Raw genomic sequence first — 26,716 nt, 5'->3', positions numbered from 1 at the left:
TGAAAAATGCAATACAAGAAGCAATACTGAACACTTACGTCCCGCTAAATGCTACAGCAACTTTCCCTTTGATTTACTACGAAAGGCCAAAATAACAGCTCCCCCCACTAGTCAATCTATAAACATCTGCCAATTTTAAAAGTTCCTATTTTTATAAAGAAGAGTGTAAACGGCTAGCCTAGACAATTCACAATTGCCTTAAAAAAATTTTACAAAGCTCCTTCATATTCTCAACTAAATTATTTTATTATTTTTTTTTTTTTTTTTATTTTTTTGTTCATTTGTGGTTGTTTTTCTTTTTTTTACCAGTTTCATCTCTAAGGCTGGGACACTACCACCTCTTAAGGTAATTGTACAATTAGGGGAAAGGGGAGAGGAAAAAAAAAAAAAAAAAAAAACCCAAAACTGAAGCAAACCACAGTTTATTAAAACCCGAACTCGGTCAGTCCTTTGCTGACACATCTGCGGCGGTCGGAGATTGCTTATTTGGCAACCGGAGCTGCCATTCCAGTTTAATGGAAGAGAACGCGAGCTCCTTGCCTTCCTTTCTATAAAAAACATTCATTCATATATAAATAGCTTCCATATAATGTCTATTATACAATCAAGACAGTCTCTGGGTGAATTTGTGGAGTGGGAAGAGCTGGGCACATTCCTATAAATAGACCTTACTCAGCTGGGTCGTCCCTCGAAATAACGCGGCGCGCTCAGAGCCCAGGATTTTAAAAACCCGTCGGAGGCGGAAGGGACGCGGGCAGCCCCGGCTGAGGACGGGAGAAGCTTCTTCTGCTCTTAACTTTGCTCTTCTCCCGCTCGGGTCCAGCTCCCGGCGAGGGTCCGCGGGGCTGGAAATCATCCCCCTCCCACCCCACCCCGGGGGGTGTCAGTGGGCAGGGTGATGGCCGAGGTCAGAGGAGGCGATAACTTGTTTAAAAAAAAAAATACTCAAGGAGAAGCAAAAAAAACTTGGGAAGGGTGAGGATGAACAACCAGGGAACGGCCACCCAAAATCCAAAAAAATTAAAATAAGGTTATTCTAGGCTATGGGCCTTTAAAAAAGGGATGTCCGCAGCCGCCATGAGCGCAGCCTTTCGGAAAGGAACCCCCCCCTTCTTGTGCCAGCAGGTTTCTCACCCCAGAAAATCCCCAGCTTGGGATGTTTTGTCCCCCTCGCCGTGCTCAGGGCAGGGGACACCCCAACTGACCCCAACTCGGGGCCAAGCTTCAGCCTCTCACCACCTTCCCCTGAACTCTCCCGACAGCCGAGTGCCTTTAAGTGCTACGGCTAAACTCGATTTCTCCCGCTGCCTTTGGGCCGGTAAAGCTCAGAAATGCTTTTTACGCAGACCCGGCGTGCCCCTGTGCTCCTCGGGGAGCTGCTGCGGGGCGAGGAGGAAGGGACCGAGTGGCAAAAAGCTGAATTCCCAGCCCAGGGCCATCGCCAGAGGGATGCTCAGCGTGACGGGCGTTTAAGGCAAGCGTTACCCAACTAAGTTGAGGACAGCAGGGACACAGACCTGTGAAAGGATCCGCGTTGCAGGCTAAGGAAGGAAAGGGCCGTTCAGGCATAAATAGAAAGAGTTAATCTCTAAAACTACAGCTGCGGAGCCCAGGAATCCCCGGCATCCCCAGAGCAGGGTGTCCCTGAGCATCGCAGGAGGGGACCACGCACCCAGAGCAGCCCGGGAAGCAGCTACGGGCATGGGAAGGCTGGAGGCTGAGGAGGACCCGCGGCCGGCAAGGCTCAAAGAAAGCAAAAATCCAGCAGCTCCAGCGTTTTTTTCAGCATCGTCTCCAATCAATACTGACAGCTTAATTAAAATTGCACCTGAATCGGGGAAGCTACACTAGCCCCAGTGTAGTTCGAAGGCTGTTTGCAGCTAAACAGCACGTCGTTGCAGCCTGAGCTAAATCCAGTGACTTCTGAAACGCATTATTCAAATTTAAAATAGCAGAGAGCCTATTTTTTTTTTTTTTTTTTATTGCCATTTTCTTCCCATCCTCGACTGAGGAGCAGCAGCAGAGCACTCCGTGTGCCCTCAGCTACCAATGTGCCACACTCTCTCTCTCTCTCTATATATATATTTTTAAAAAATAAAAATCACAACCTCAAAGTGTTCACAAGTGTCTGGGCAGACTCTACAAAGCTTGATTTTTTTTTTTTGTTGTGGTGGTGTTTTTTTTTTCTTTTCCCATTTAAATGCTGGAAGGAGAAACCAGGGCACGATTAGAACGTGTCCAGGAAGCTCCGAGAGCGGCAGGGTGAGCTCAGCCCCCGGTGCCCTGCAGGGAAGCGCATCCAGCGCCCAAGAAAGATGTTTTGGTTTGGTTTTTTTTTCCTGGTCATTTCCACCGCGCTGGAGATGGCGCCGGTGGTCTGGAAGCTCAGCCTGAAGATGCGGACACTAACCCCGGTATTTCAGTCCAGCGAGGCGGTCACGAAGCCAAAAGAAGTGCAGACCCTTAAAGCCAGCACGGAAGCCACATGGTTCGGCTCGATCACCACCAGCAACACCTGACACCTCCTAAGATTTCTTGTTCAGCCTCTCCAAATACCTAGGAAGGATCATCTAAAGGGTTTTAAATTCAATGATAGCAGGACACAGGCCCTGGTATACGGGTAACGTGTTTAGTTTTAAATAGCACTGTGAGGGGAGGGAAAAAAAAAACAAAACCCCCAACCCGTTACAAATGAAAAAAAAACAAAAACCAACCCTAATTTAAAAATCATGAACACAAACAAATGAAAAACTATGACACTGGAAAAAAAAATAATCAGTTACTGTGAATGCTGCGTCAGCCTACCTTAATAGCATTCAGAGCCCAAACACCTTAAACGCACGCTTCTAAGGGCTTTTTAATTTAATGGCATCTAGAAAACACAAACGGGTAGGTAGCACTCGGCAGAGACACACGGGAGGAAGGCGAGATGCTATCACAGTCCTCTTAAAGCTCTAAAATTCACAGTATAAGATACTTGAAGCAACTTCCAGTATTCCTTAAACCTAAGTCAGCTATTAAGGTGTGTGCAGCGGCTACACCACAAAACCCTACGGTGTTCACACGTCGGGGGCCTGAAACCCAACGGGGAGGAAAGTGGGAGCGGAGGCTCTGCTCCGCACGCCCGGGTATCGCGGCTGGAGTCTCAAGCTCCCTAGAGCTAAAAAAAAAAAATAAAAAAAATAAAAGAGGCAATCGGAAACGCTGCACAAAAAAAAAAAAAAACCAACACAACCTGAAGTCTCGACTTTTTAAAACTGACTCTCCCGGCAGAAGGACCCATGGCTTTCTGAAGGCGTGTACGGATCCCACGCTCGGAATCTGCGCGGCTGTGGCTTATCTCCGTTATCCCTGACGAGGCGGAGGGAATACGACTGAAAAAAGCGACCCCTTTGAGCCCTGCGAGGTGTGTCTGGGTCTGTATCTGAAGAGGCTAGGCGTGAGAGGGAATTCAAAATTGAAAACCTGTAAAAAATATTCAGTACAGTTAGAAATATGGCATACTTTTGTCACAATATATATATATATTAAAAAAAAAAAAAATCTATATCCAATAGGATCCAGTGGAGTCTGGAAAATCCCAAGTAAAATGTCAAAGCGCAACTCCTAATAAATGATATGAAAGTCTCTGAGTGTCAAGTCTTGTAAATCCGAGGTCTTTGTGCTCCAGGTAGTTTCTTGGTAGTTTTGCTGGGTTTCTTTCTCCTGGTGTTGTGTCTGGCAGGAACACTTCCTGGAAGGAGAGGAACCGGGTAAGTCACAGCCACCAACAGCCCGCTTTCTGGGAAAGAGAGGAACCCGCAGCCGCCGGAGAGCTGCCATCAGAAGGTGAGTTACCATCGGTGGCAGGAGGGAGTTCAGGCTCAGAGCCACCTCCGGGCACAACCAGCGTCCTGCTCCCATCCCTGAAGGACCACATTTTAAGAGCTGCAAGTCCAGGCACCCTTAGGAGACCTTCGCCGTTTGTATTTAGGTTTGGACAGTTAAAAAGCTGTTAAGCCATGCTCTCTCTCCTCTCTCTTGTTCCACCTCCCAAACCTCTGCCAAGGACCAGTTTTGTTGGGACGAGGCAGGACACACACGCGGGGCAGCGCACGGCACCCATCTGGGTGACACCAACCTCACCGTGGGACACGATGGGCTTTACAAAAGTGATGCACGGGCAGAGCTCATGGATTCCTCAAGCAGCTCTTTCCCAAAACCATTAAAACTGCAGAAGAAGGATCCTTCCGGGCAAGTCAGGAGCTCGGGGTCCAGCTCAGGGGTTCCCTGGCACTGGGACAGGCAGGGACCTATGGAACCTACGGCTCAGGGTGCTGCTGGTGCACCCGAGGCACTTGGTAAGGCCAAACAGCCTCATGGCAGGAGCCACGTAGCGTCTTTTAGCCTTTCCTGGCTTAGGCTGTGTTTGTGACTGCTTCACCGGCCTTAAACAATTTAATAGGAACAGCCTGAGTGACCAGCGAAAAATAATAATTTTTACTTTACCTTTGACCAAATTTAGCCAAACCTCACTTGCATGGAGATGAAGCCCCCTGTCCTGGGGAGGGGGGAAAAACGAGCCCCCATCGCTTATGTGTACGTGTGTCGCTACTTACACAGCCCCGCTACTCCTCGGCGATCTCGGTCTCCTGGTGCACAACCACTTTGGTCACCGACATGTCGGGGTGCTGCTCCTTCGCCGCCTTTATCGCCTGCGCTAGGACCTGGAAAAAACCACGTTTCAGAGCAAGGTTCTAGCACATTTCAGACATCTCCTCAGCCATTTTCTGTTGGAATTAATAAACTAGTTCTTGTCTTGTCTCCTCCAGCCCCATGATACTTGCAACTAAAATTAAATTCAGAGTATAATTCTCTGGTGACAAAAATCATCCCTTCCAACACACGCTGGAGGCCAATGAGGCTGACTCATCAGAAAGGTTTCATATGAGATTTAATGCAGGTGCCGAGTGCTCTGAAATGACTTCTGGCACTATACAGCAGCAATAGCGCTTCAAAGTTACTAGAGAATTAATGCAGATCTTGCAGATGTCACGGAAAACTTTTATTTCACGTTTCTGTGGATTATTTTTTTTTTTTTAAATTGCATTTGTCCAAAACAATGCTGGAATCAAAACTAACTTCGCTGCCAACACCAGTTGCAGAGCAGAATTAAGCTTTGCTGGCCCAGCTATGCAGCTGCCTACTGTCAAAGAAGAACTTATTACTGAAATCAGTTTTGAAGTTGTATTTCTACCCCAGTAAAATTTCCCTAGGTTGTTTTCTGGTGAAGTTGTCTACAGCAAGGCAGCCTGTCTAGTTTGTGCCAGCTCCGAGAAGCTCTTTTGGACCGCATCCACGCTCCTACCTGGTCGTGGTCTACATCTGCATCTCCCGTGATGACAATCCTCTTTTCAATCCGCGTCTCGGAAATGCCACCTTTTACAGTCTAGTACGAAAGGAAAAACTACTGTTAGTCTAGAAGCGAAAAGGAATTCGAGCGCATTGGGGCTACCTGTCTAAAGACAGAATCCAAAAATAGCGGTGCCGAATACTGCTGTCATACCGCGGCATCAGAATCACGGGGGAAAACTGCCGCTGCTCAAAGGAAAACTGTCAAATATTCATTTTCTTTTAACTGAACCAGGGAAGAGCTTGGACTCACTGCACAGGTCTTTCCTCTGGTCCCACAGGACAGCCGGAGCCCGTGTCCACAGACCGCACTTAATACATAACCTACAGTCTTAACTCAATGCAGGCAAACCTGGGACCTCATGCTTTGTTTCGGGTATTAATCACATTTTTTTTTAAGAGATCTGGGGGTTAAGCTTCTTTTTTTCCCTCTTATTTAACTCTGCCCATCTCTCTGCCATGCTGTTGTTGTTGTTTAATTGTCTTCCCGTGCTGTCACCTTCGTGATCTGCGTGGTGGTGGTGCTGCTGGTGGTTTCCGAAGTGATGGTCTGAGCGGTCAGCAGGATGCCAGGGTCTAAGTCTCCATTGCCACCATCTGTCTGTGGGACAGAAGAACAGGCCATGAGTCTCTGCAGGCAGCAGGGACAGACACAGGGCCTCCACGTCAGAGCAGGACACAATCCGAGGACAGAAACTCCTCTCGGGCGTGGAGCGTAGGACGGAGCTCATCTGCAGCGGCTGAGCTGCGCCAGGGCTGTGCCAGTCTCCGGAGGCTCAGCACAAAGCCCCTGGACATTAAGGCTGGAAATGCAGCATCCACAAAATCACCCCGGCAGGACCTGTGACACCCCTCAGACCAGGCGGGCTGGGAAATACCCAAATCTGGGTACTCTGCAGTGCTGGTCACACTCCCCCACGCCAAGCTGCACGCTTCGGACCTCGAAGGGAGCCCAAAGCAGACACCTCTCCTGGAACTACACCTGCCTGGATCCAGGGAGGGTGACAAAGCCCGAGAGCACAACGTGCTGCAGAAGGTACTTTCTACCCTTCCTCCCTCCTGCCAACACCTTGCACATCCCTCACAAAGTCCGCAGAAGTAATGAAAGTCCAAACATCTGCTGAACTAGGAACAAATCCTTTTATAGCTGGGTACTCGGTTCCCACCCTGCACAACCCGGCCTTTCAAGGTCTGCCAAAAAACCTAAAATAAGTTACCCTGGCCACGTCCCCTGTTAGGGTGCACGGCTGAGGAACACCGGCAGCGTCCCCAGCACGGCAGCGGGACGATATCTGGAATTACCACAAGGTGGGACCATTTTCCACAGACTGGAAGAAATCTCATGGCACGTCACAAGGCGGTACACGGACAAGCCACTTCTCCCAGCCCCAGAGACGCGCTTTTCCTTTTCCTTTCCCAGTTAGAAACGGTAACAGCAGTAACCAGAACAAAATTCCTCTGTTCAGCTAGTCACTCGCTGAGAAACAGGGCTCAGTGCAGGCATCTCTGAGCATCCCCTCTACTGCCGCAGTCGGGGAGGATGCTGAGCAGCATTTGGGATTCCTGGGGAATCCCAAATTATACAACACAGCCCATGGGATACCCGCACCCGCACCTACGTCCCAGGGTCACTACGCTCCAACAGCAGAGCATTGGCTGCTTCCAACAACCGCAGTTACGACAAACCCAAGCTAACACAGGCTCCACATTCTCAAACACATGAATAAAACCTATTTTAGATCGAGTATTAATTTTAACCTCGGCAATGACTCCATTACCTGCGTATGTCAGTATCGCTCCACTAACAATTCTAGTTTGCAATCACCGGATACCCACTCTGGGTGCATTTTATACAATGCTTTTGGTTTTCAACACCTGTTTCAGGGCTGAAACCTAAAGGACAGTCCACAAACGCTTTCAAAATCATTTATAAACCAAATTCCGAAGAGGCATAAGCAGCAAGGAGAGCCGCGGAAAGCAAGACAAGGCATCTCCTGCAGAAAAAAGGCCAACTCAGGTTAACTCTGTACAATTTAATCTGCATCCCAGTGGCAGAAGATAAATTCTGTTTGCGTGCTTAAAAATATAATTACTCTTCAGGGATAGTAAAACCACTGCTCCTCGAAATACCAGATGCACCTGGAAATATAATCCATAACATTGGTTAACTTCTGTGCTGGGACTCAGACGCTTGGAGAAAGGCAGGTGCTGCTGTGTCATCCAGAGGATTCGGAAACAAAACGCTTACTTTGAGTTTAATTAAGCCCCTGGAAAATGAATCAGAACACACCTTACCTGTGCAGCTTCGTAGGTGATGGTCTTCGTCTCCGTGTGGACAATGGGGACTTCTTTTGTGGGAATTTCGCTTTTGACGGCGCTGGACACGTCGGAGATGGTGACCGTCTGTGTCTTCACTAGCGGTGGCTGTGAGACAGGGTTAAAAACACCTCCGTAAAGACCCAGTTAGCATTTCCACATGGTGCCGCTGGCAAACGTTCTGACACTGATCTGATAAAAGCGCTGCGGGAACCAAGGTCAGGCTGGGGTTTAAGCCCCTGGTACGACACACTGCTCGGGGGGGCAGAGATCACGCGTGAGGATTAGAGAGAGACACGGTGCCCCCGGGTCAGCCCGAGCCAGGCAGTAAGGGTTTAATCGGTGTGTCACAATACCCCAAAGAAACCCTCTCCACCGATTATTAACTTTCTAATTACTAGAAGCTCGTTGCCAGCTGCCAGTAAAAGATGACCCCCACCTACCGATGACAGTGTCAAGATTAACACAAACCCTGGGCAAATAGAAGACTTGATCACAGCTGAGAAGCTTTATCCTGACTGCAAGAGAAACGCTCTATTATTAAAAATCCTCATCAGATCCTAGGTCTTGAACTTTTATTAAATCAATGTCAGACGAAACAGAAACATGACATCTCGAAAGGGGGGAGGGAAGAAGAGGAATCAGTTGTTCCACCACCTGATAATTACCCAGAAGAAGACAGAGTTAGTTCAGACCCACAGCGTTTTCCCAGAGGGCTCGATTTCTGCTCACCGTCCCCAAACCTGGCAGACGCCACCGTGATTGTTAGCGGGGGAAGTGGACATCTAATTTGACCGGTAAGCAATTAACATCAACACTGAAGCAGGCAAAAACATCTCCCACGGTGGGGCGCAGAATGGGGACATCAAAGCCCGTGGTCAGGACGTAAGAGCATGTTTGATTGGCAGCGCTTCGAATTTGCTGCGCTGAGGCTCAGTCTCCGGTATAGCAGGAGACGGCAAAAACCTCCACGAACTAAAATTACATGCTTTTGGAGCCTAAATATTTCCCTTTTGGGGGATGCAACGGGATGCTCTGATCAAAGAAAGGCACGGGGCATTGCGGCAATCGTATTTAATGCAAAGATAAATTGAGAGGGGCTTGTATTTAATGCAAAGATAAATTGAGAAGGGCTTGTGTGCACTGACTGCGGGAGATTTAACCGGCTAACGAGCTCCAAGCACGAGTCCAAGCCAAGCAAAGACAACTCCTCTCCGGGTGCGTGGCATCTGCTTGCTGCAGTGTTTGGGTTCCCAGTCCAAAGCCGGCGGGGGGGGGGGGGGGGTTGGGGGAGCAGGCGCTGGGACTCACTACCTGGAAGCAGCGAATGACCGCCGGCAGCCCGTTATTAACATCTGAGTCGTGCCACTCGCCATTTAGCTTTCTAAAAGCAAATCTGTCTTCGCCATCCTCTGCCACCTCCTCCTCCTCTCCTCCCCAGGGCTGCCGGGGGGGTGCGGCGGGGGGCTCCGGCTCAGAGAGCTCCGAGTCCTTCTCCGCAGCCGCACAAACCCCCTTTCCACATCTCAGGTCCTCCTGGCTGGCGGGGAGGCTGGGAGCTGCCTCCTCCTCCTCCTCCTCCTCCTCCTCCTGGCTGCTTTGGGAGGAAGCAGCAAAGTGCCCGGCGGGAGAAGGCTCTGAGGCGGGTGGCACTGGGGTGTCACTAAAAGCTACCAACTGCTTTGAGCCCTCCCACGCCAAGCCAGAGTTAACACTGCTCCTCTCTGGCACTGCAGCCACATCCTCTCTGGAGAGAAAGTCACTCATTTTCTAAAAAGAAATGAATACATACACACGAGAAAAAAAAAAAAAAAAAAAAAAAAAAAGAAAAAAAAAAGGCCAGGGAGAGAGAGAGAAAGAGAGCGTTAGGGAGAACTGGAGGTCATGAAGCATAGAGGCAAAAACATCGGTTTCTTATAACGTATCACATCTCCAGTAACGCATGCAACAGCGGTGGGCTGGGACACCTAAAAGCTTGGAAACCCGGGTGCTGTGGGATGTACCCACGGCATTTACTGCCACGGCCTTCCTGGTACCTTAATAATCCACTCTCCTAAAGTTGAAGGAATTAACAGTAAAACAACTCTCTGCAACTGAAGGAACAGCCACCACCAAGCACTTTTTGCCCAGTTTGGAACGAGGAATAATTTCAGAGTAGGAAGCAGGGATTTGCGCGCATCCAAAATCCGCATGTGCAACAAACCCCACCAACTACACCGAGACCACACCCCCCAATTCTGCTTTGAACTCCTTGAAATATTTAACGCTGGGTTTTAATTTGCCAGTGGAGGCGAAGAGAATAAGCCCAGCATCACCAGTGTGTACCGTAACCCGCGGAGCCTGTGCCTCGCTCTTTTCCTCGCCCTTGGGAACGCTCACACCTCCGAGCACACCTCGTCTGCTGTTGCATTCTGCGGGATAACTAACAGCCTTGTCGTTAGGGCCTCGATAAAATTACTGTAGGAATATCTACAAGTTAGTATTGAAATCAGCCGCTTCCGTTACTGAGAAGCTCCTGAACTGACGGTGCAGTCTGGTCCTCCGAAAGAATTTGTGTTATTTCTTCTACACAAACCGGCCCAATGAACTCCGTGCAAAACTTTTCAGCCGGCGAATGAAGCAATGGGGCTTCACGCTGGAAAGCCCGACGTTGATGCGCGCTGAGCCCGTCGCTGCCGAGAACACGGTCCAGGTTTGAACTGCTCAACGAGCCACCTTTGACCATTTATTGGGGACTACCGAAATATTTGTTAACTCGCTCTACGCCAAAAGCAAGTTGGAAACTTGCTAAACCTTCCCGAAGGTAGGAGAGAATTGCCATGTGCGATGGTGTACGGCAGAGAAGACACGCAACGAAGCAAACCCAGCCTTCCGAGGAGCGAGCAAGGACGTCTAGAGCACCGGGGAGATTTGGGAAGAGCGTGCCAAGCCAGACGGTTTAATTAAGGCTGGTGTCATTCTCTCCATTCAGCTCCTTAGCAAGGTCTCAACTAGGTCTTCTCACACCTCTGGGAGGCCTCCAGCCAGGAGGGAGGCGACAGGGAGAGGAGAGAGGAGTTAAAACATGAACAAGACAGAGAGCTTTAGCAAAAATAACTTTTTTCTTTTTTTTGCCCAAATGCCCGAGTGATGAATATTTCACATGCACAGAGAAGCAGCATTTCAGTCACCAGCGGTGAATGATGGCCGCAGTCCTGCGAAACAGCGTTTCTCTCATTATTGACACAGAAATTTGCCTTCAAGGAAGGGCAGAAGAAGCAGTTACGGGCATCCAGGATTTTACACATATCGAAGTCGTCACATCATCCGGCATCAGGGAAGAAGGAGGGGGAAAAAACCCAGCAGGATGCTGCTTAATCAATGCCATCATCATTTCTTCTCAATAATTAACCTTAGGGTTGATTTCTGGTAACTTTGTATAAAAATAGGCACATACCTGTTCATCCAAAAACACTGATTAAATTTTCATAAAAGCCTGGCGAGTCCATTTTGTCAGCTGTTATTCTAATTTTGGCGGCGGTATTAAGATGAACAGAAAACGCTGACCTCACTTTTTACTAAGAAGATTCTCCGGGCAACCAAAAAAAACTGTAATTTGTGCTTAAAACGGCAGGTCTGAAGCCTGCGGGTCACCCGGTTCAATGCATTTTTCTGTACCCCAGAGGCTTTCACCCCGACTGACCTCTTCTAATGGCACCGTTCAATAGTACATTAAGAATAGGAGCTGCTTGATGGAGGAGCAAATAGATGCTTATTTTAGTATCATTTCAAGAAATTACTCTCTTCCACCATTCCTCCCAGGTATTTTTCAGTCGCCTTGTTCTCTATGTTGCAGACGGATTACCTGTAAGATTTCTAGCCATGAGGATTTCCAGCCCCTCGGGCTCCTCTTCAGTTCTTGGGATATTGCTCAGGAAAAGGCATTTAAGAGGAGTGAAGGGACAGGGATCGGCACTGGGATCACCAGGTCTGACCGCACACAGAGAGTCATTTCTGATGGAAAACCGCTTCCATGTGTGCTCCTCCAACGGTATCTCCGGATTCCACCCTTGTTTTGCCTAAGGCAAGATGTCACACTGCAATATTTCACGCAACAGAACAGGAGCGGAGGTTATCAGCTTCGAACACTGCTTTAAAAGCTGGATTTATATACTGCCGATATACTGAGCTCTCCTTAATTAATCGCAAATTAATCATGGGATCTTGAGAAGACGCGGTATATCTTCTGGAGTTTAATGGAAAATGCCTTTGGAGCAACATTTCCTTCCATACCACCTGGGCACTACTTCGACCAAGAGGAAGAATCCCAGATAAAACAAAGGAGATTAAGCAGCTCCATAAACGCAGATCTTATTTAAGAGACATTTTGGAATTGCAGTTTGGAAGTATCCTATATGGCAGAAGCATAAAGGAAGAGAAAATCTTTTACGCGAAGCCTACGCGTACACACATTGTGTCTCAGCAGAGCCAAGCGCGGCAATAAACATGCAAGCGATAACGGCAGAGTGAAATCCTGATAAGATCAACCCGTCAGAAGCGCTTTTTTTTTTTTTTGCCATCCTATTCTACCGGTAAGAAGACAAATCGAAAGGTATTTCTTTCTATAGGAAGTTGTCTGTTTACACACGCTTTTTTTTTTTTTTTTTTTTTTTAAATGCAACTATGTTTGTTCCTATATTTAAAAACGCAGTTTGCATGTAGGCTAGAAAAGATGATCTTTTTATAAAAAAAAAATACCAACCCCCCCCACTCGTAGGAATTTGAACAGCTGTTACAAATTCTGATCTTATCAAGATTTATTTTAATTTGCAAATGCGAAAGCGTTCCTATTTCCAAGGCTCAGATTTCCGAGCTCTCCTCGAGAGAGTTCGGAGAGACTTTTCCGCAGAGTTCCGAGCTCTCCTCGAGACCCGTGAAACCCGGAGGAGCCGGGGCTGCCGACTCCTTTCCGCAGAGCCAGAACCGAACCAGGGACGTGCCAGGACCAAGCGGGAAGCAGAGGATTCGCACAAGCCACGCGCCACGTCAGGACAACACAGGGCAGGATGCAGTGCCCCAGAAGAAACAAATCGGAGCAGACACGAATGCGACACCACCACCACCCTGCCAAATACCCGACTTTGTGCGCCTGGTGTTGACGAGCGCCGAGGATACGGCTTCGTTTAAGCGTTGCAGTGTAAGAAGTGACACACAAGAATTCAGGCTGGGGATAAATTAATAACAGGCTGAACCGCACGGCTGATACCAGCGACCAAAAAGATTTCTTTTTCTTAAAAGGTGGTTTTGGAGAAATTTTTTTCCCCTGTATTTTTTTCAATTTTGGATCAGGATGTATCGATACGAAGCAGCTGCCCCAGCGGGCGCCAGGGCAGGCACGCTGCTGCCCCTCTGCTCAGAAATACTCAATCACCCTCACCCCAAACCAGTGCCCTGCAGGGGAGGTGGCTGAAGGAGCGCTACGATGAAGTCAACCTGCCGATTCCCAAAAGCATTTAATAAAAAAATTAGAAAAACATGAAATTAGGGTGCACGCTAACTCCTTACAACCACCGTATGAAATGCTAGACATGCCAGCTGGTTAGGACATCCCAGTCCCCTCCTCGCTCGTTACGGCACTGCAGCCGGTCCCGCTGGCGCGTGTTATTAGGTTATCCCCCAACGAGCACCCACATCAGCTCAACAGGCTCCATGCGAGCGGCCACAGACGCACAAGTAGGCGATGTTGCTTTTGCAGCGAACCACACTCACCAGTGAGAACTCCCCGATCAAAGGACGCTCAATCTCACCGCTGTCAAAGCACTTGGGTAAAAAGTATTATCAAGCAGAAAACAAGAGATCCTTATTTTACAATACCTGCCATGCCTTACAGAACTGCTTTAAGATAGAAGTTAAAAAGCTTAGAAGCCGTCCAACAAACCCTGGCGTTTGAAAGTGATGGGCATTACCTATGGATTTGCATTTTGGGGCTGATTTTTTAATTGCCGTTGATCTGACCACAACATCCTGACCAGCCCAGTCAGACGACAGCAGGACAAAAGAGAATTTGACCCAAGTTAAAAGTAAGGCTAGAAAATGCACAGCATGCTACGAGCTTCAAACGATTTAACTTGCTGTGGTGAAGAAGAATCACAAGATATTACATGATGCACCGCAGCCACTTCCAATCCAACCGCATCAACCACTTTGCAACGTGAAACAACCTCAAGATCAATACTTAAAGTTATTAAAATAAGGTTGCTGAGCAATATGATTCCAGACGCGTTCCTCTCCCCATCCACCCTGACCCCCCTTCCCACCGCTTTTGTGGGGCAGGTACCCTTGGACGGGGCGGTACAAAGCTCTGCACGTCTTATTCCAAATTCCCTCTGCGGAGAGAAAAGCGGCTAGTGGCATCGCAAAGATTGCGGCAGCAAGTGAAAAGAGCGGGGACTCCGTCAGGGTTTAGAACTAAAATCGCTTTTGCGCTGCTGCATTTTCTTGCTGCGTTTCCTAAATGAAGTTACAGCTCTGACACCAGGCTCATCCGGGAGAGCAGCAGCACGAGCCCCGCGCTGCTCCATCGCAGCCAGATTTGCCTTCCCGTGACCGCACGGAGTGAGCCAAACGGTTTATCCAGAAGTAGAAATAAGCTGACGGAAGAAAAATCGGGAGTTAAAATTAAGACTGGCTCTTGCCACAGCCTCTACACACGACCTCAGGCAGCTCCAACCAGCTCAAACCCAACTCGCACTGTATTCCCAAGCAGAAAGGCGGTGGTTCATTAGGAACGTGGTTTCTTCGCTTTACAAAACCGCAAAGGAGCGGTTTTGTCCTCAAATTAACACAATATGCGGGGCAGAGGCTCTCGCAGTTGCATTGCGCAGGATTTACGATGCTTCTGCTGTCGGGACAACTTTCTGCAAACGTTTTTTCTTACCATTCAGTCCCGGAAGCGAAGAAGGAGAACGTGTTAGTGGTACATTAAATATTTGGAAGAGGGATGAACCTTTCGACCCCTCTGCAGACAAAGCCCTTCTTAAACCAAGCTGGATTTAATCCTCAATCGAATTATTCTGGCCAGTTTGAGAGCGTGTCCCGGCTCCCCAGGAGCAGGAAAGCCACACCAGAAGGTGTCCATCAGTCCCAACACCCTGAACGCAACGAGTAACGAAGTGGGGTCTGATGGCTCCTGGTTTGAGAAAGCGAGACCGAGGGTTAGTCCGAGGAAGTCGTTAACACCAGTCATATACAGCTTTGTTGTTAATAAGCAGTGGCAAGAGGAATCTGATTTGCAATAACATTTATTAATGAGAAATGTACATATTTACAAAGAAAAATCTGAGAAAAAATACAAAACCGAAAAAGTGTTCCAAAAGAGAGCATTTCAGGTAAAAAAGAAAGTGTTTTTAGTCCCCATAAACTGATTTAACATGACCGTGTACCACTGCCAGGAGATCCCAAAGTGGCACAAACCAAGGCTAGTCCTTCCCTCCAGCTTCACAAACCGAGACAGATGCCGACAGGGACACGAGAGGAACCACCACTGTCAGGTTGTCCAACGTCACCCGCTCCTAAGTACAGACCAAAGAGTTTCTAAATGAAGCTGTAACCCTTCTTTGAGCTAAAACCTTCCAGAAAGCATCCTACCTCAGTTTGTAGGTCAGAACAGGCGCCATCAACTCATGACCAGGAAAAAAGAAAACCCACTAAACCCCTGGAATAATTCTCAGAGCGACAAACGACTGACCCTTACGTGGAGTGAAGTGAAAGACACTTTGCCCAGAACCTCCTCAAGGAGCCCCACGGTACGGAGACAGCAAGGCCAGCCCAACCTCATTCCTTCCATCCAAGACTCTCCTTTGGTGCCACGCTGAGGAAATCCACCTCTCCTCATTCTTTCGGGATAGGAGGCAAATATTGAATACCTACTTTTTAGGGTGGTCACTAGTTCCTACAAGGGAGGAGAACTGGTCTGAGCTCAACTTCGTACCCCAACCCGACCTGCCCAGAACCCTCAGTTCATCTTCCACTGACCCACAGCACAGGGCAGGAGATGCAGGCAATACCCTCATCTACCTGTTCACTTTTAATAGTGGAAAAGAATAAAACGATGTTGTTTTACACTAATGCGCACCTCTTGAATATGACCGATGAACCTACAGAGCCCCACACCCAACGCAGCCTCAGAACTGAATTTGAGTTTCAAGCCGTGGGCTCTGGCACTCGCTGCTTCAAAAATACGCACGCCCGCCTTTTCCCAAAGCGTGAAAGCACAAGATTCCGCGTTTTACGTGAAGTTCAGAAGAGCTGATAAGAAAATTCAGAAAGTGAGTTTTCAGGATTTGTCACGCCAGCCTGGATGAGGTGACGTGCTGCGGACATTTCCAGCTTCCCTTGGGAAGGGATAACCCACTTCATCACTCACGGACCGGCATCGCACCAGCCACGTACAAATCCCACCATCGCTGGGGCTCAGGGACGGAGTCGGGGCTGGCAGCCGGGGGCTGCCGGTGCTTTGCAGCAAGTTTGTTCCTGAGAAAAAAAGGGAGCAAAGCACATGCGTTGGTTCCTTTACAAAAACCCTGAGACCTCTGCCCTGAACGGAACTAGAGCCGATCAACTCTCCCTGTGCACAGCAGGCATCCCAAAATCCCTTCCTTCAGTGCCACATCCTGCATGGATATCAAAGGAGATGGGAGAAAACCAGGAATCAACCACCAACATGTAGGAGATACATCATGTGCAGGAAAGAGATGTAGAACGTGGAAGAAAAGAGACCTGAGATGGACTGCCACGGGGCACGTCTGAAACTCCCTTTGCCTTGCAAGCAAACGGGAAAAAGGTGGAGGAGCGAGCGGCAAAAGGGCTGGAGCACAGCGGACACACCACGGCGGTGTCGGGCGGGTGAGGTTTCTGTTCCTGATAAGCTTTGGGCTTTCTCTGTCAGAAGAGATCACGTCCACCCGGCTGAATACAGAATAACTGGCCTCTAAACTGCCATAGAAATATAAAGCATTTGTTCGGTCTCTTTGTGGTCTGCAGTGGTAATTGTTATATAAATCCCAAAAACGTTCCTGAGCATTCTCAGAATGTAAAGTTTCAAAGTTTTTTTTGCTGATGATAACCAGCCTTATCTCAAGATTTAAAAAGAAGAGAAAGCAAGTGAGAGACCGTTTTAATTAAGAAGTTAAAGAATTGAGTTGAAGTGACTACCAGAGTGCATCTTATCGCCGGGATAAGACAGCCTGAGCACGGTGTTCAAACATTGCTCTGGGAAAAGATTTTCAGACTTCAGGTCCTTTGGAAATGGTCAACAGAGCTACAGAAATCACGGCTTTGCAAATGCCGCTGGTGTGGCTTCAAAGCGCTCGCCATCGGTTCAGAAGGACAGCATGCGGCGACCTCAGCAGCGCTCAAAGCGGCATCGCGGCAGAACCCGAGCAATGGCTTTTGAAAGGAAACAGGCGTGTGTTTAAGCTGCTCTACTCCAGGAAATACAGACAGAAAAAGGACAGAGAGAGATCCGAACAACGCCTGTCCCTTCCCTCTCCACGCCAGGTTGGGGAGAACGAACAGTCCCTGGTTTTCATCACGTCTGTTCCAATTTTGGGAAGGAGATTCAGGCAGGGAATCCCAGCCAGAAGCATCCCCCTGGTTTCCTGCATCTTCTGCACAGCCGTGGCGCCTCAGCATCCTTCCCCACCGCTCACACCTCTCCTCTCCAGGGCCCACCTTCTCCAGATAGTCTTCCTAAACTTCACATCGAGCTCACCAGAGTTCACCTGCATCCTAAAGCGTGTTCCCAGGATGCCACCCTGTCCGCCCGCCGCCTGTGCGGCTGACAGCTCTCCTTCCCACCACGGGACGCCTGTACAACCACCCAGGGAATCCTACGCTTCCAACGGCCGAAAGAGGAAGACTGTGTATTAAAAGGCAGTGTATTAAAAAAGGGAAGAATACTCTCCAATGCAAATCAGCATCCTCACAAAACAAAGTCCTAAAGGCACGAACCGGTGAACTAATCAGAGCAGGTTACAAGAGGAATCGGAAAGATTCCCGTGAGATTAAAAGGAAGTGTTTTCACTAGCAACCTAAGTGTCTGAGACAGCGTTTAGAGAGCCTCGACCTGTACACTGAAAGCAAGAGAGGCAGCTCAAATGGTCCCTGGGACACCATGGTCCTTCAGGTCAGACAGCACATGCCATATTTGCCTTTATGTTTTTTTCCTGCAAGCTTATCTGCTAGCTTCCTAAATAACACTGTTCACACAGATACGGATCTATAAAGGGTTCTAAATACATGTATTTATATATATTCACACATTTTAGTCCCTGTAATAAAGGTCGACGCCTTTCGCTTCTGTGCTGCCAGCGCAGCTGCCAACACTGATGGCACCGGTGGCTCGTCTCAGAAGTGACTGTGTCTGCACCAACCCTCCAGAGAAAGCAACAGAAAGCAGACTACTGCCGAAAGGAGAAGCGGTTGGCTCAGCTCAGTCCCATAATTACTATATACAGAAAAGAAACCCCTTAGACACAAAGTCCCACCTTCCCTCCAGCTCGTGAACCAGTTCTGGCAACTCATCTCGGAGCCTAGGCAGTTCAGCCAGGGAAACTGGGATAAACAGGAGCATCGTCCAGACATTTACATTTGTAGGCAATAAACAACAGGCAGCATGCAACGGTTTTGTAAGAGAAGTCAAAACAATCAATGGCTTTAACATTAGAAGCGTGTCCTGATGTGGTCAACATGCTGACAGAGGAGACGTACCTAAGAGCGGGTTACTCCACTCCTGCGACCTAAGCAAACATGCGGCAGTTAGTTGAACACAAATTAAAAACAAACACGCATCTGAAGTGCGCCAAGACCACCAGATTCAGAAAAAATGGTTCATCTAACGTTTACAATAAATACTTCCTTGCACTGGGTTTTCTCCTATAATACGATGTATTTTCTTGGAAACGAGAACAAGGGTGCGAGAGGGAACCCGTGGCGCTTTGCAAAAGGCTTCCCCCGCCGGGCAAATGAAAAGCTGCCCGTCCCTGTCTCTAAGTTAACGCGAACGGCAGCAGTGATAATCAACACTTTTTTATTTAAACGCCAATCTCAGTTTCCTAGAAAAGGAGTGGTTATGGATTAGATTCAGCAGACTGCTGTAAAGGCCCTTTTATCATAGAATAATAGATCATAGAATGGTTCGGGTTGGAAGGGACCTTAAAGTCCATCCAGTGCCACCCCCTGCCCTGGGCAGGGACACCTCCCACCAGCCCAGGTTGCTCCAAGCCCCGTCCAACCTGGCCTTGAACCCCTCCAGGGATGGGGCAGCCACAGCTTCTCTGGGCAACCTGTTTTGGATCAGTATCAAATGTTCTTCAGCTTGTGAACATCTCACATTTAAAACAAGAAGCTTAAAAGCATGTCTCCAGCCATTCCTAGGTGAGGTCTACAGGGGCCGAAGAAGCAGAGGTCTCCTTCCACGTCTTTACGCTCCCCGTCTGCCCTCTCACAGCGATCAGGAACACGGGTCAGAGAATTTGCTTTTGCGCACTAGGAAACTGCAGAACGGACCTGGCAATCCATGACCACTCCTGCCAGGTCCTGGATCACAGCTACACACCGACACACAGCGGGGATTAACACGGCGGTCGTGGGGCGTCCCTCCCCGGGACAGAGAACTACAGAGATCAGAGACCAGGACAAGGAAGATGCAGCAGAGGCTACGGCCAAGAAATTCAGGAGCTTTGGTCTTGAGGTTTCAACATGACCCTGTTGCCACTCAGAGAAAGAGCAGCCACCAAACAGTCAGCGCTACGACCAGGAGAAAGGACATCATAAAGGGAATACGTGGAGAAGGAAAAATGCTAGAGTACAGCTGACACTTTTTGAGAGATTTCTGCTCTTCAGGAATTGGAATAGAAACCTTTGGAAGAGTTTCTTCACTTGCTTGCCGGGGAAAGGCTGTCTCAGTAGGTATCGCCTGCTTTTTTAGTTTGTCTTCATCCTGTACTAACAGAGGACGTTCCTGTGTCTGCTTTCGTGGTAGAAGATCAAGAAAGACAGAGAGAGATGAACAAAAATGACAGATGGAAAGTGCCCAAAATGACACTTGGAGGTGTGCAAAGCGTTAGGACAGCCTTTCTTTCATTGGAAAAATAAACTATCCTGGAGAGCAGAGCCGCCGGTGGCTTGGGTGACACCAGCTTCAGAGCTACAAAATCCAGTTCTCTCTGCAGAGCTCATGGACACCTGGGTCAGAATCGGGTGCGTTTTGTCACAAACCCCTGCATCACGACAAGGCGTGTTTTGCACCTGCCCTCCCAAAAAAACGTACGCTCAAAACCTACCAAAGTGTTTTGGAATGAGAATGGTTGGGAAAAAAGTTTGAGGCATTAGAAATAGAAATTGTGTAGTACAAAATGTGGTCTTTTGACAGCTTCCTATTCTACAGTGCCCTTAAAAAACAGGGTTTGTTAAATAGCGTTGAACATCCAGAGTGCGGTGCAGATACAAAATGCGTTTTCAAAGTTCTGGCGACAGTATCAAAATTTCAATTGTTTTGAAAATTCTACTGGAACCAGTGAAAAACCCTTACGTCTTAGAAACCCCGAGCGTGGAAGGGGCAGGATGGCAGTCGGAGCATCGCAAGCTCCTTAAAATTTCCCTCCGCGTTTTAGCACTTTTGTTTCTGGAGTCTAAAGACTGTAAAAAAAAAAATAAAAATCCCAGAATGAGAAAATCATCCCGTAGGATCGTGCAAGGGCTCTAACGCTTTTGTCGAATAAAGGAAAGATTGTGGGCAGTGTTGCCGTTCAGTAACTCTCCACCCTTTTAGTTTGCCAGACCTGGACAAACCCAAGCGTAGCTAGGAGAGGAAAAACTTGGCTCTGAGCTCTCTCAGTTGAGCTAGCCTCCTCTGATCAGTGCGGTATTTTGGGACTGGTTCTTTGCACACCCCCAAGCGATGAGTATTGGGGAGAAAGTAGCTGGGAGACTGGGCAGCGAAAGAAAATATAAAACGCAAGAGTACCATGATCATTGAAACAAAAAAAAAAAACAAAACGGAAAGAAAGACAACATAAAAAGAACAGGGTACAGTTAAACTTTCATAATTGCTTTTCTCTCCGAATACACGGTTATATCTTTCATGCAGCTTTTTCGAACCAGCCATGCACCAAAATAAGCAAAAATCGAAAGCTGCAAAAGCTGCAGCAGTGCAAAAGTCCCCTCGGTGTGAGTTATGAAACCACTTCATGTAGCCAAAAGAAAAAAAAAATAAAAAAATGTTATCCAGCAGCTGCTGTTGAGTTTTCGCTTGGTGCCATTGCAATAGCAAAAGTCTGGTTCAGAAGCACATATCAGACCAGCAGCTTTACCTCAAGGCCACCAACCTGTCTCTCAGAAGATAGGACAGTGACTTTCTTGACCTGGACACACAAAGCGTGTTAAGGTTCAGTTGTCTTGAAATAAAACACATCGGTACAGCAGAAAAGCAGCCCCTGGCAGAATACCCTGTGGCCACTACGGCAGGGTGAAGACACCACCATGAAGAGGAGAAAGAGGATGGCTTTGCACCCATGATTTACCGTCCTTAAACATGCACAGGTGAAAGAAAACACCCTCCCCAGTGGGTGCCTCTCTAAAGACGCATTTCTGGAAGGTCACACCAAAACGTGTCCACCTTCACCTCTTCAGAGAGGATCAGATTAAGAGAGAATTTCCCAGAAATGCAAATTCAGGGCTGACACCAACCCTCACGTCGCTGAGGACCACTGTGGCCTTAGATGGGGAGAGCCCACACCATCCAGTTATCGTGGACAGCAGTCCCCCAAGACCCCGCAATGCAGTCACCTTGCCAGAAATTCTTCATAATAACCAAGAATATCGTTCGTGAACTGCAGCTGCGGAGCTTTGAGAGCCCCTGCTCTATCCCACCCGCACATCCATAAACACATGGCACCGTGGGCAGAGTTCTGCCGCCCAAATTCCTGCAGAATTTACACTGAGACTCCGCAACCAAAGAGGAAAGCCCATCCATGTGTTAAACAGGGTAATTCCAAGGATAATGATCAACCCTCATTAGCTCATTTCGGGGGTTTTGTTTTTCTAGTGGGAGCGGGGGGAAAAAGCCCTGTAACTGTCATGGCTTTTCTCTTACGTTTTGAGGAGCCTGTAGTAAACTTGGCCGTTAAAACGCTTTGTACCTGTTCCGATAACCCTCCATCCTCTGCAAGATTATTTCCTGCACAGTTTGCAGTTTAAAAAGTATCTCCCTCGCAATGGTTTGAAGATGAAATGCGAGCTTATCTGCCCCGCTGTGGGCAAGAAGGGGAGAAGCTAGGCTTAAACCAGGAGAGAGTCTACGACTGCCACCGCTACAGCCAGGATACAATTTTTCAGTTGTAATGAAAAATTGCATTTATTATTTAAGGGACTGATTACCACAGGCTCTAATTACAGTTTTACTCACAAACTTCAAATCCAAGCTAGGTAACACCAGCGCTAAACAGAGAAGCTGTCTGTTGCTCAAGAAGAAACCAGTTGGTAGACAGATCTCTGCCGCTCCAACTCGGTTTCTTTGAAAAATTACCTTTTTTTAAGGAATTTAGCAGGGAAATTGTGAATGCCATGTGGCTACAGACACTGTTCCTGTAAGGAGAAACATTTCCATCACGTATGAACAGCCCTGCTGTAGCCACCTGAGGAGTCTTCTTGAAGCCTCCACAGCAGATCAGCACCTGCAGATCCTAGTGCACGACTAAACCCAATGACATACTGGATTAACTGGAGAATAAAGTGACTTTTGAAAACTGGTACCAGCCTAGTGCTTCTCCACCTGCAATATTAACTCTGAAGTAACAATTCCCTTCAATTTAGGTGTTTAGGGGTTTTTCCACAGAATCATAGAATGGTTCGGGTTGGAAGGGACCTTAAAGCCCATCCAGTGCCATGGCATGGGCAGGGACACCTCCCACCAGCCCAGGTTGCTCCAAGCCCCGTCCAACCTGGCCTTGAACCCCTCCAGGGATGGGGCAGCCACAGCTTCTCTGGGCAACCTGGGCCAGGGGCTCACCGCCCTCACAGCAAAAAATGTTTTGGGGAGACACGTTCCCTCACCCCGGGAATACGCCAGTCCCCAAAACAGCCATGTGAAGTTAAGTCCAGCATCAGGGATGACAGCAAGGCTAGGAAAAGCGGAACCAAAACCAGGTGAAGAATTCTTACATTATTTTCTACCCAAAAAATCACATTTTTGACACTACGACTAAAGCATCAATCCTCTCAGAGATCATCACACATGTTAAAAGTCAGTATTAACTATTAAAATCCAATATGACTAAAATCTAAGGGGAGCTGAGGCTGAACCCCAGGCTGCAAAGCCTCCCCCTCGGAGCAATGCGGTGCTCCGACACCCGCGCGCTGCCGAGGTACTCACTCCATCCACTCCCGTGGGGATCTGCCCGTTGACGTTGAGGGTTCGGAAAGGAGAGTGAGTGGACAAACGTTTGTCCCATTCACTCGGCCGAGGCTCCGGGACGGACTCCATAAAGTTCTTCTTCAACTCACTGATGTTGGCGTGATGCTTCTTTATTTCTTCTTGGGTCTTATCTAGATCCTATTAGTAAAAGGACAGGATAAATGAAGGGACACGGAGACGACCCGGCCATTGCCTAGGCTGCCGCATAGCAAAGCTGCGCTCAGCAGAGTCGTTGCCGACTTCCATCAATTGTGCTCACACTGCAAACACACAAAGGGAACGTCCTCTCTCCTCTTTCCTCCTCTATTAATTGGGATAAAATGCCGTCAGCTCGGAGTGGGGTCTCCTCCAGGAGCGGGACATGCCATGGGTTCATCTCAAGCTACGCCAAAAGAGACGACAGCTCAGGTGTGATCTCCTGGGTTTGCCCCATAGGGATTTTTTTAAGTCCCAGGACTATGTTTGTTTGGAGTATTTAATTGAATGCCTTTAAATTGGGTGGGTTCGCTTTCTTTTCCCTCTGCTAGCCTGAATATTCACGGCTATAAATGCAATTAATGTTTAAGAAAATGTTTTCCCAATTTTATTTATTCTCTTCCTACCTATTCTCTCTCATCCCACCAGGAATTATCTTTGGTCCCAGAACACCCCCATTACTTTTTTTCTCCCTCTCATCTCATCCCTCCAGGAGCTACCACAGGAGGTTTCAGACTTCTGAAATGAAGATGAGACGATGGCCCTCTAAAAATCAAACTGAGAATTTACTTTATGCCGGATCAATGGAGAAACTCCCGCTAAAATACTTCATCTGGAAGAAGCCAGATTTCTGCTCTGTGATGCCAGTTTACAGCATAAAAGCACAGACTTCAAGGCAAGCCAGCTCTCTTCAACTTGTTTAAAAATAGCTTTTCCTTGCAAGCAAATCAGAGTTTGTTGAAAACAAAGCTTTTGCACAAAAGAGGCTTAAGCCAAACGACAACTTTTCTGGACAGTGCCAAAAAGCAGCAGGCCTCACCCGTTCGAAAGGGGGAAATTAAGGTCAGTAAAAGCATCCCTGGGAAATTTCCCTACTTCTGTGCTTTTAGTTGGGACTCAGCCCATCGGTTTTAGGAGATGGGAGAGCAAATGCATCCCTAAAGGGGGTGTCGTCCCCCAAAAATCTGCGTCCCTGCGGCTTACCCAGGACACGCCACCCTCCCTCCACGGGGCTGCAGCCCCGAACACCTCACTAACAACATTTGCTCTTTTTGGCACAGTTCTGGGGGTGGGGGGGAAACCCAGTTTTGGCATCCGTCCTGGATGAAAGCACAAGGCAAGTGCCTGCTAGTTAGGAAATAAATAAAAAAAAGCACAAATAATTCTGCCGAGGACTCCAGGGTAAAGCTCTACCCAGGCGCAGGAGCCCTAGAGCTGCTCCTGGTTCAGAGAAGAGAGAAAGACCACCTTGGCCATCCACCACTGCGCAAGAGCTGGTCCTGGGAGGGTTTGCGGAGAAGCTAAAGCCGCCAGGAGCTACATGGAGCCACAACGGGTCTTGAAAGCATCTGGAGGAACAAGCTCGTTAAGCGTTAATGCTTTTCCTCCCCTCTTTTTTTGCCCCTTTTTGTAAGAACACGGAGCACGGGCTGTCGAGCACGGAGCGTTAAACGGCTTTCGATAAAATCAAGCGGCAGCTTCGGGAGTATGAGGTCTGCTGGGAAAACGTCTGATCTGCCAAATGCATGGATTAAAAGAAATAAAAAAAAATAGGAATGAAGGGGGGGAGCTGCTGGGGTCAGCCCTTTTCTAGGGGAGGGCTGGAGAACCTGCAACAGAACCAGTGGGGAGGGCAGCAGAGAGGGAAGGGGCTGGGTGCCACAGCCAAGTATTGCACTAACGGGAAAAAGGGGTTCAGAAGCAACGAAAAAAGCTCTTTTTAGGGTCGGGGAGATGGAGATGCTCCAGTTGGGTGAAAGAAAGCAACAGGCAGAGTCTTGCAGTGCAGCGGCAGAACCCTGCCCGTCGTGTCGCAGACCCTTCGCTCGTGGCTGAAAGCTCGAAGTTGTAGCGGTCAAAAAAAAAAAAAAAAAAAAAAAAAAATTTAAAAAACCCCACAAAAACCCCAAAGCTGCAAAAATTTAAAACTGAAATTAGGAGAAGGCAGTTAGTACGCTTCAACTTTCAAGAGATACCAACAGGGAAACCCTACCAGCTGCTGGTGCTGCAAGTTTGAGTAGAAACACGTAACACAGGAAGAGAGTATCAGAAGCCACAAAACGTCTTCCGTAACACGGTGTATTAAAATACAGTAAAATATATGATTGGCATGGTCTGTTCTGAGACCGTGCTTGGGCAAAACCCAGCGTGAAGGGCTCCCAAGGACGTATAAAGGGAAAATATGAAAGGGAAGAGCCGTATGTGGAGGGATGAAACGGCTTCTTGCCCGTTTGCAGGCCACCCGTGGCCACCGAGCCACTGCGTCAGCCCCAAGGGGACCTGGGGCCGACGCAGGATGGGGCTTGGGGAGGGTTAAAGGTGCTGCCAGGCACGCAGGCATTGGGAGGAGGATCGCAACGCCGCGAGCATCGCTTCAATGCCAGGTCCCAAAGGAGGACTCGCTCCCATCTGAATCAACGTGGACAACGTGGTGGCTTGAACGTCACGGAGGTGACCATTTCACCCACAGCTTCTCCCGAATTTTGCATTTTCATAGGCCGACTGTTCCCCCAGGACAATAATTTCTTTCAAGCAAGGAAAAACTTATAAATGATCCCCCACCGCCCCGATTGATGCTGCTGTGAGCACCCAGCGGGTCCAAGAGCAGACCTGAGCTCTGCCAATCGTATATTTTGGGTAAGTATGAGAGAATGAAAGTCAGAAGAGGCAGAAGGAAGAATGCCTGCACATAGTCATGTTTACTGTTACCATGCAAAAGCGTATTTTTTATTAAAAAAATAAAAATAAAAGGTCTTTCATGCAACAGCATGCAAAAACAAAGGCAGCAGCAGAAGAGGAAGAAAAAAGTTCAGCGCAGATGCAGAAGGTCTAGGCAAACGCAACTGAAAAAAGCTTCAAGTTCATACAAACCTCCAACATTAAATTGCTATGCCTGATATAAATGTTTTCACCATCTAGCCTCTTTGATCTTTTCTGTGAAAATGAAAGAAAAGGGGGAAACAAAAAAAAAAAAAAAAAAAAAAGAAAAAGAAAAAGAAAAGCACAAAAAATTAAAAAGTTGTTCTTGCGGGATTGACAAATTGGCAAATTAAAAAAGTTAACTCAAGGTTGGGAGCGCAGCGCTGGGCCAGCGTGGTGGGGGGCGGGGGGGGACGGGACCCAGCCGCGGGGACGCCGGCCTGGGGCCACCAGCGGGAAATGGGGGTTCTTGTGATGGAGAATGGGGAAATGCGATGAGTCCTTTAAAGAGACAGCTCCCGGCGGGGTTTGTCGGCTTTTGCCTTGGTTTGTATCGCTCGCCACACAGGGGCAGTTTACCGGTTTTCGGTGGAAGGCTGGCACGAAGTCACAACTCCCCGTTCCTGCCAGGGACGCCTGCCCACCCCAGTGCAGGAGGCT

General features: G+C 48.3%; 1 protein-coding gene across 32 annotated transcripts in view; it reads right to left on the bottom strand.

The window, feature by feature from the left end:
* Positions 1-406: 406 nt before the first annotated feature.
* Positions 407-26,716, bottom strand: part of EPB41 (erythrocyte membrane protein band 4.1) — a 96,672-nt gene continuing 70,362 nt past the window's right edge. For 16 of the 32 annotated variants that reach the window (XM_054223714.1, XM_054223710.1, XM_054223713.1 and 13 more), the window contains 9 exons: positions 26,228-26,290; positions 23,120-23,299; positions 21,075-21,110; positions 9,019-9,477; positions 7,687-7,815; positions 5,891-5,992; positions 5,348-5,428; positions 4,599-4,706; positions 407-3,733 (listed from right to left, as the gene is read on the bottom strand). In XM_054223714.1, coding sequence (XP_054079689.1) covers positions 4,608-4,706; positions 5,348-5,428; positions 5,891-5,992; positions 7,687-7,815; positions 9,019-9,477; positions 21,075-21,110; positions 23,120-23,299; positions 26,228-26,290 — 1,149 coding nt within the window. In that variant the 3' untranslated portion in view covers positions 407-3,733; positions 4,599-4,607. The remainder of the gene's footprint in view (positions 3,734-4,598; positions 4,707-5,347; positions 5,429-5,890; positions 5,993-7,686; positions 7,816-9,018; positions 9,478-21,074; positions 21,111-23,119; positions 23,300-26,227; positions 26,291-26,716) is intronic. The other 16 variants (XM_054223725.1, XM_054223728.1, XM_054223729.1 and 13 more) reach the window with 9 other exon arrangements.

Source organism: Rissa tridactyla, chromosome 18 (assembly GCF_028500815.1).
Source record: "Rissa tridactyla isolate bRisTri1 chromosome 18, bRisTri1.patW.cur.20221130, whole genome shotgun sequence".
NCBI classification, from domain to species: Eukaryota; Metazoa; Chordata; class Aves; order Charadriiformes; family Laridae; genus Rissa; species Rissa tridactyla.
Note: the sequence above shows the minus strand (reverse complement) of the source record. Positions and strands in the feature narration are given on the sequence as shown.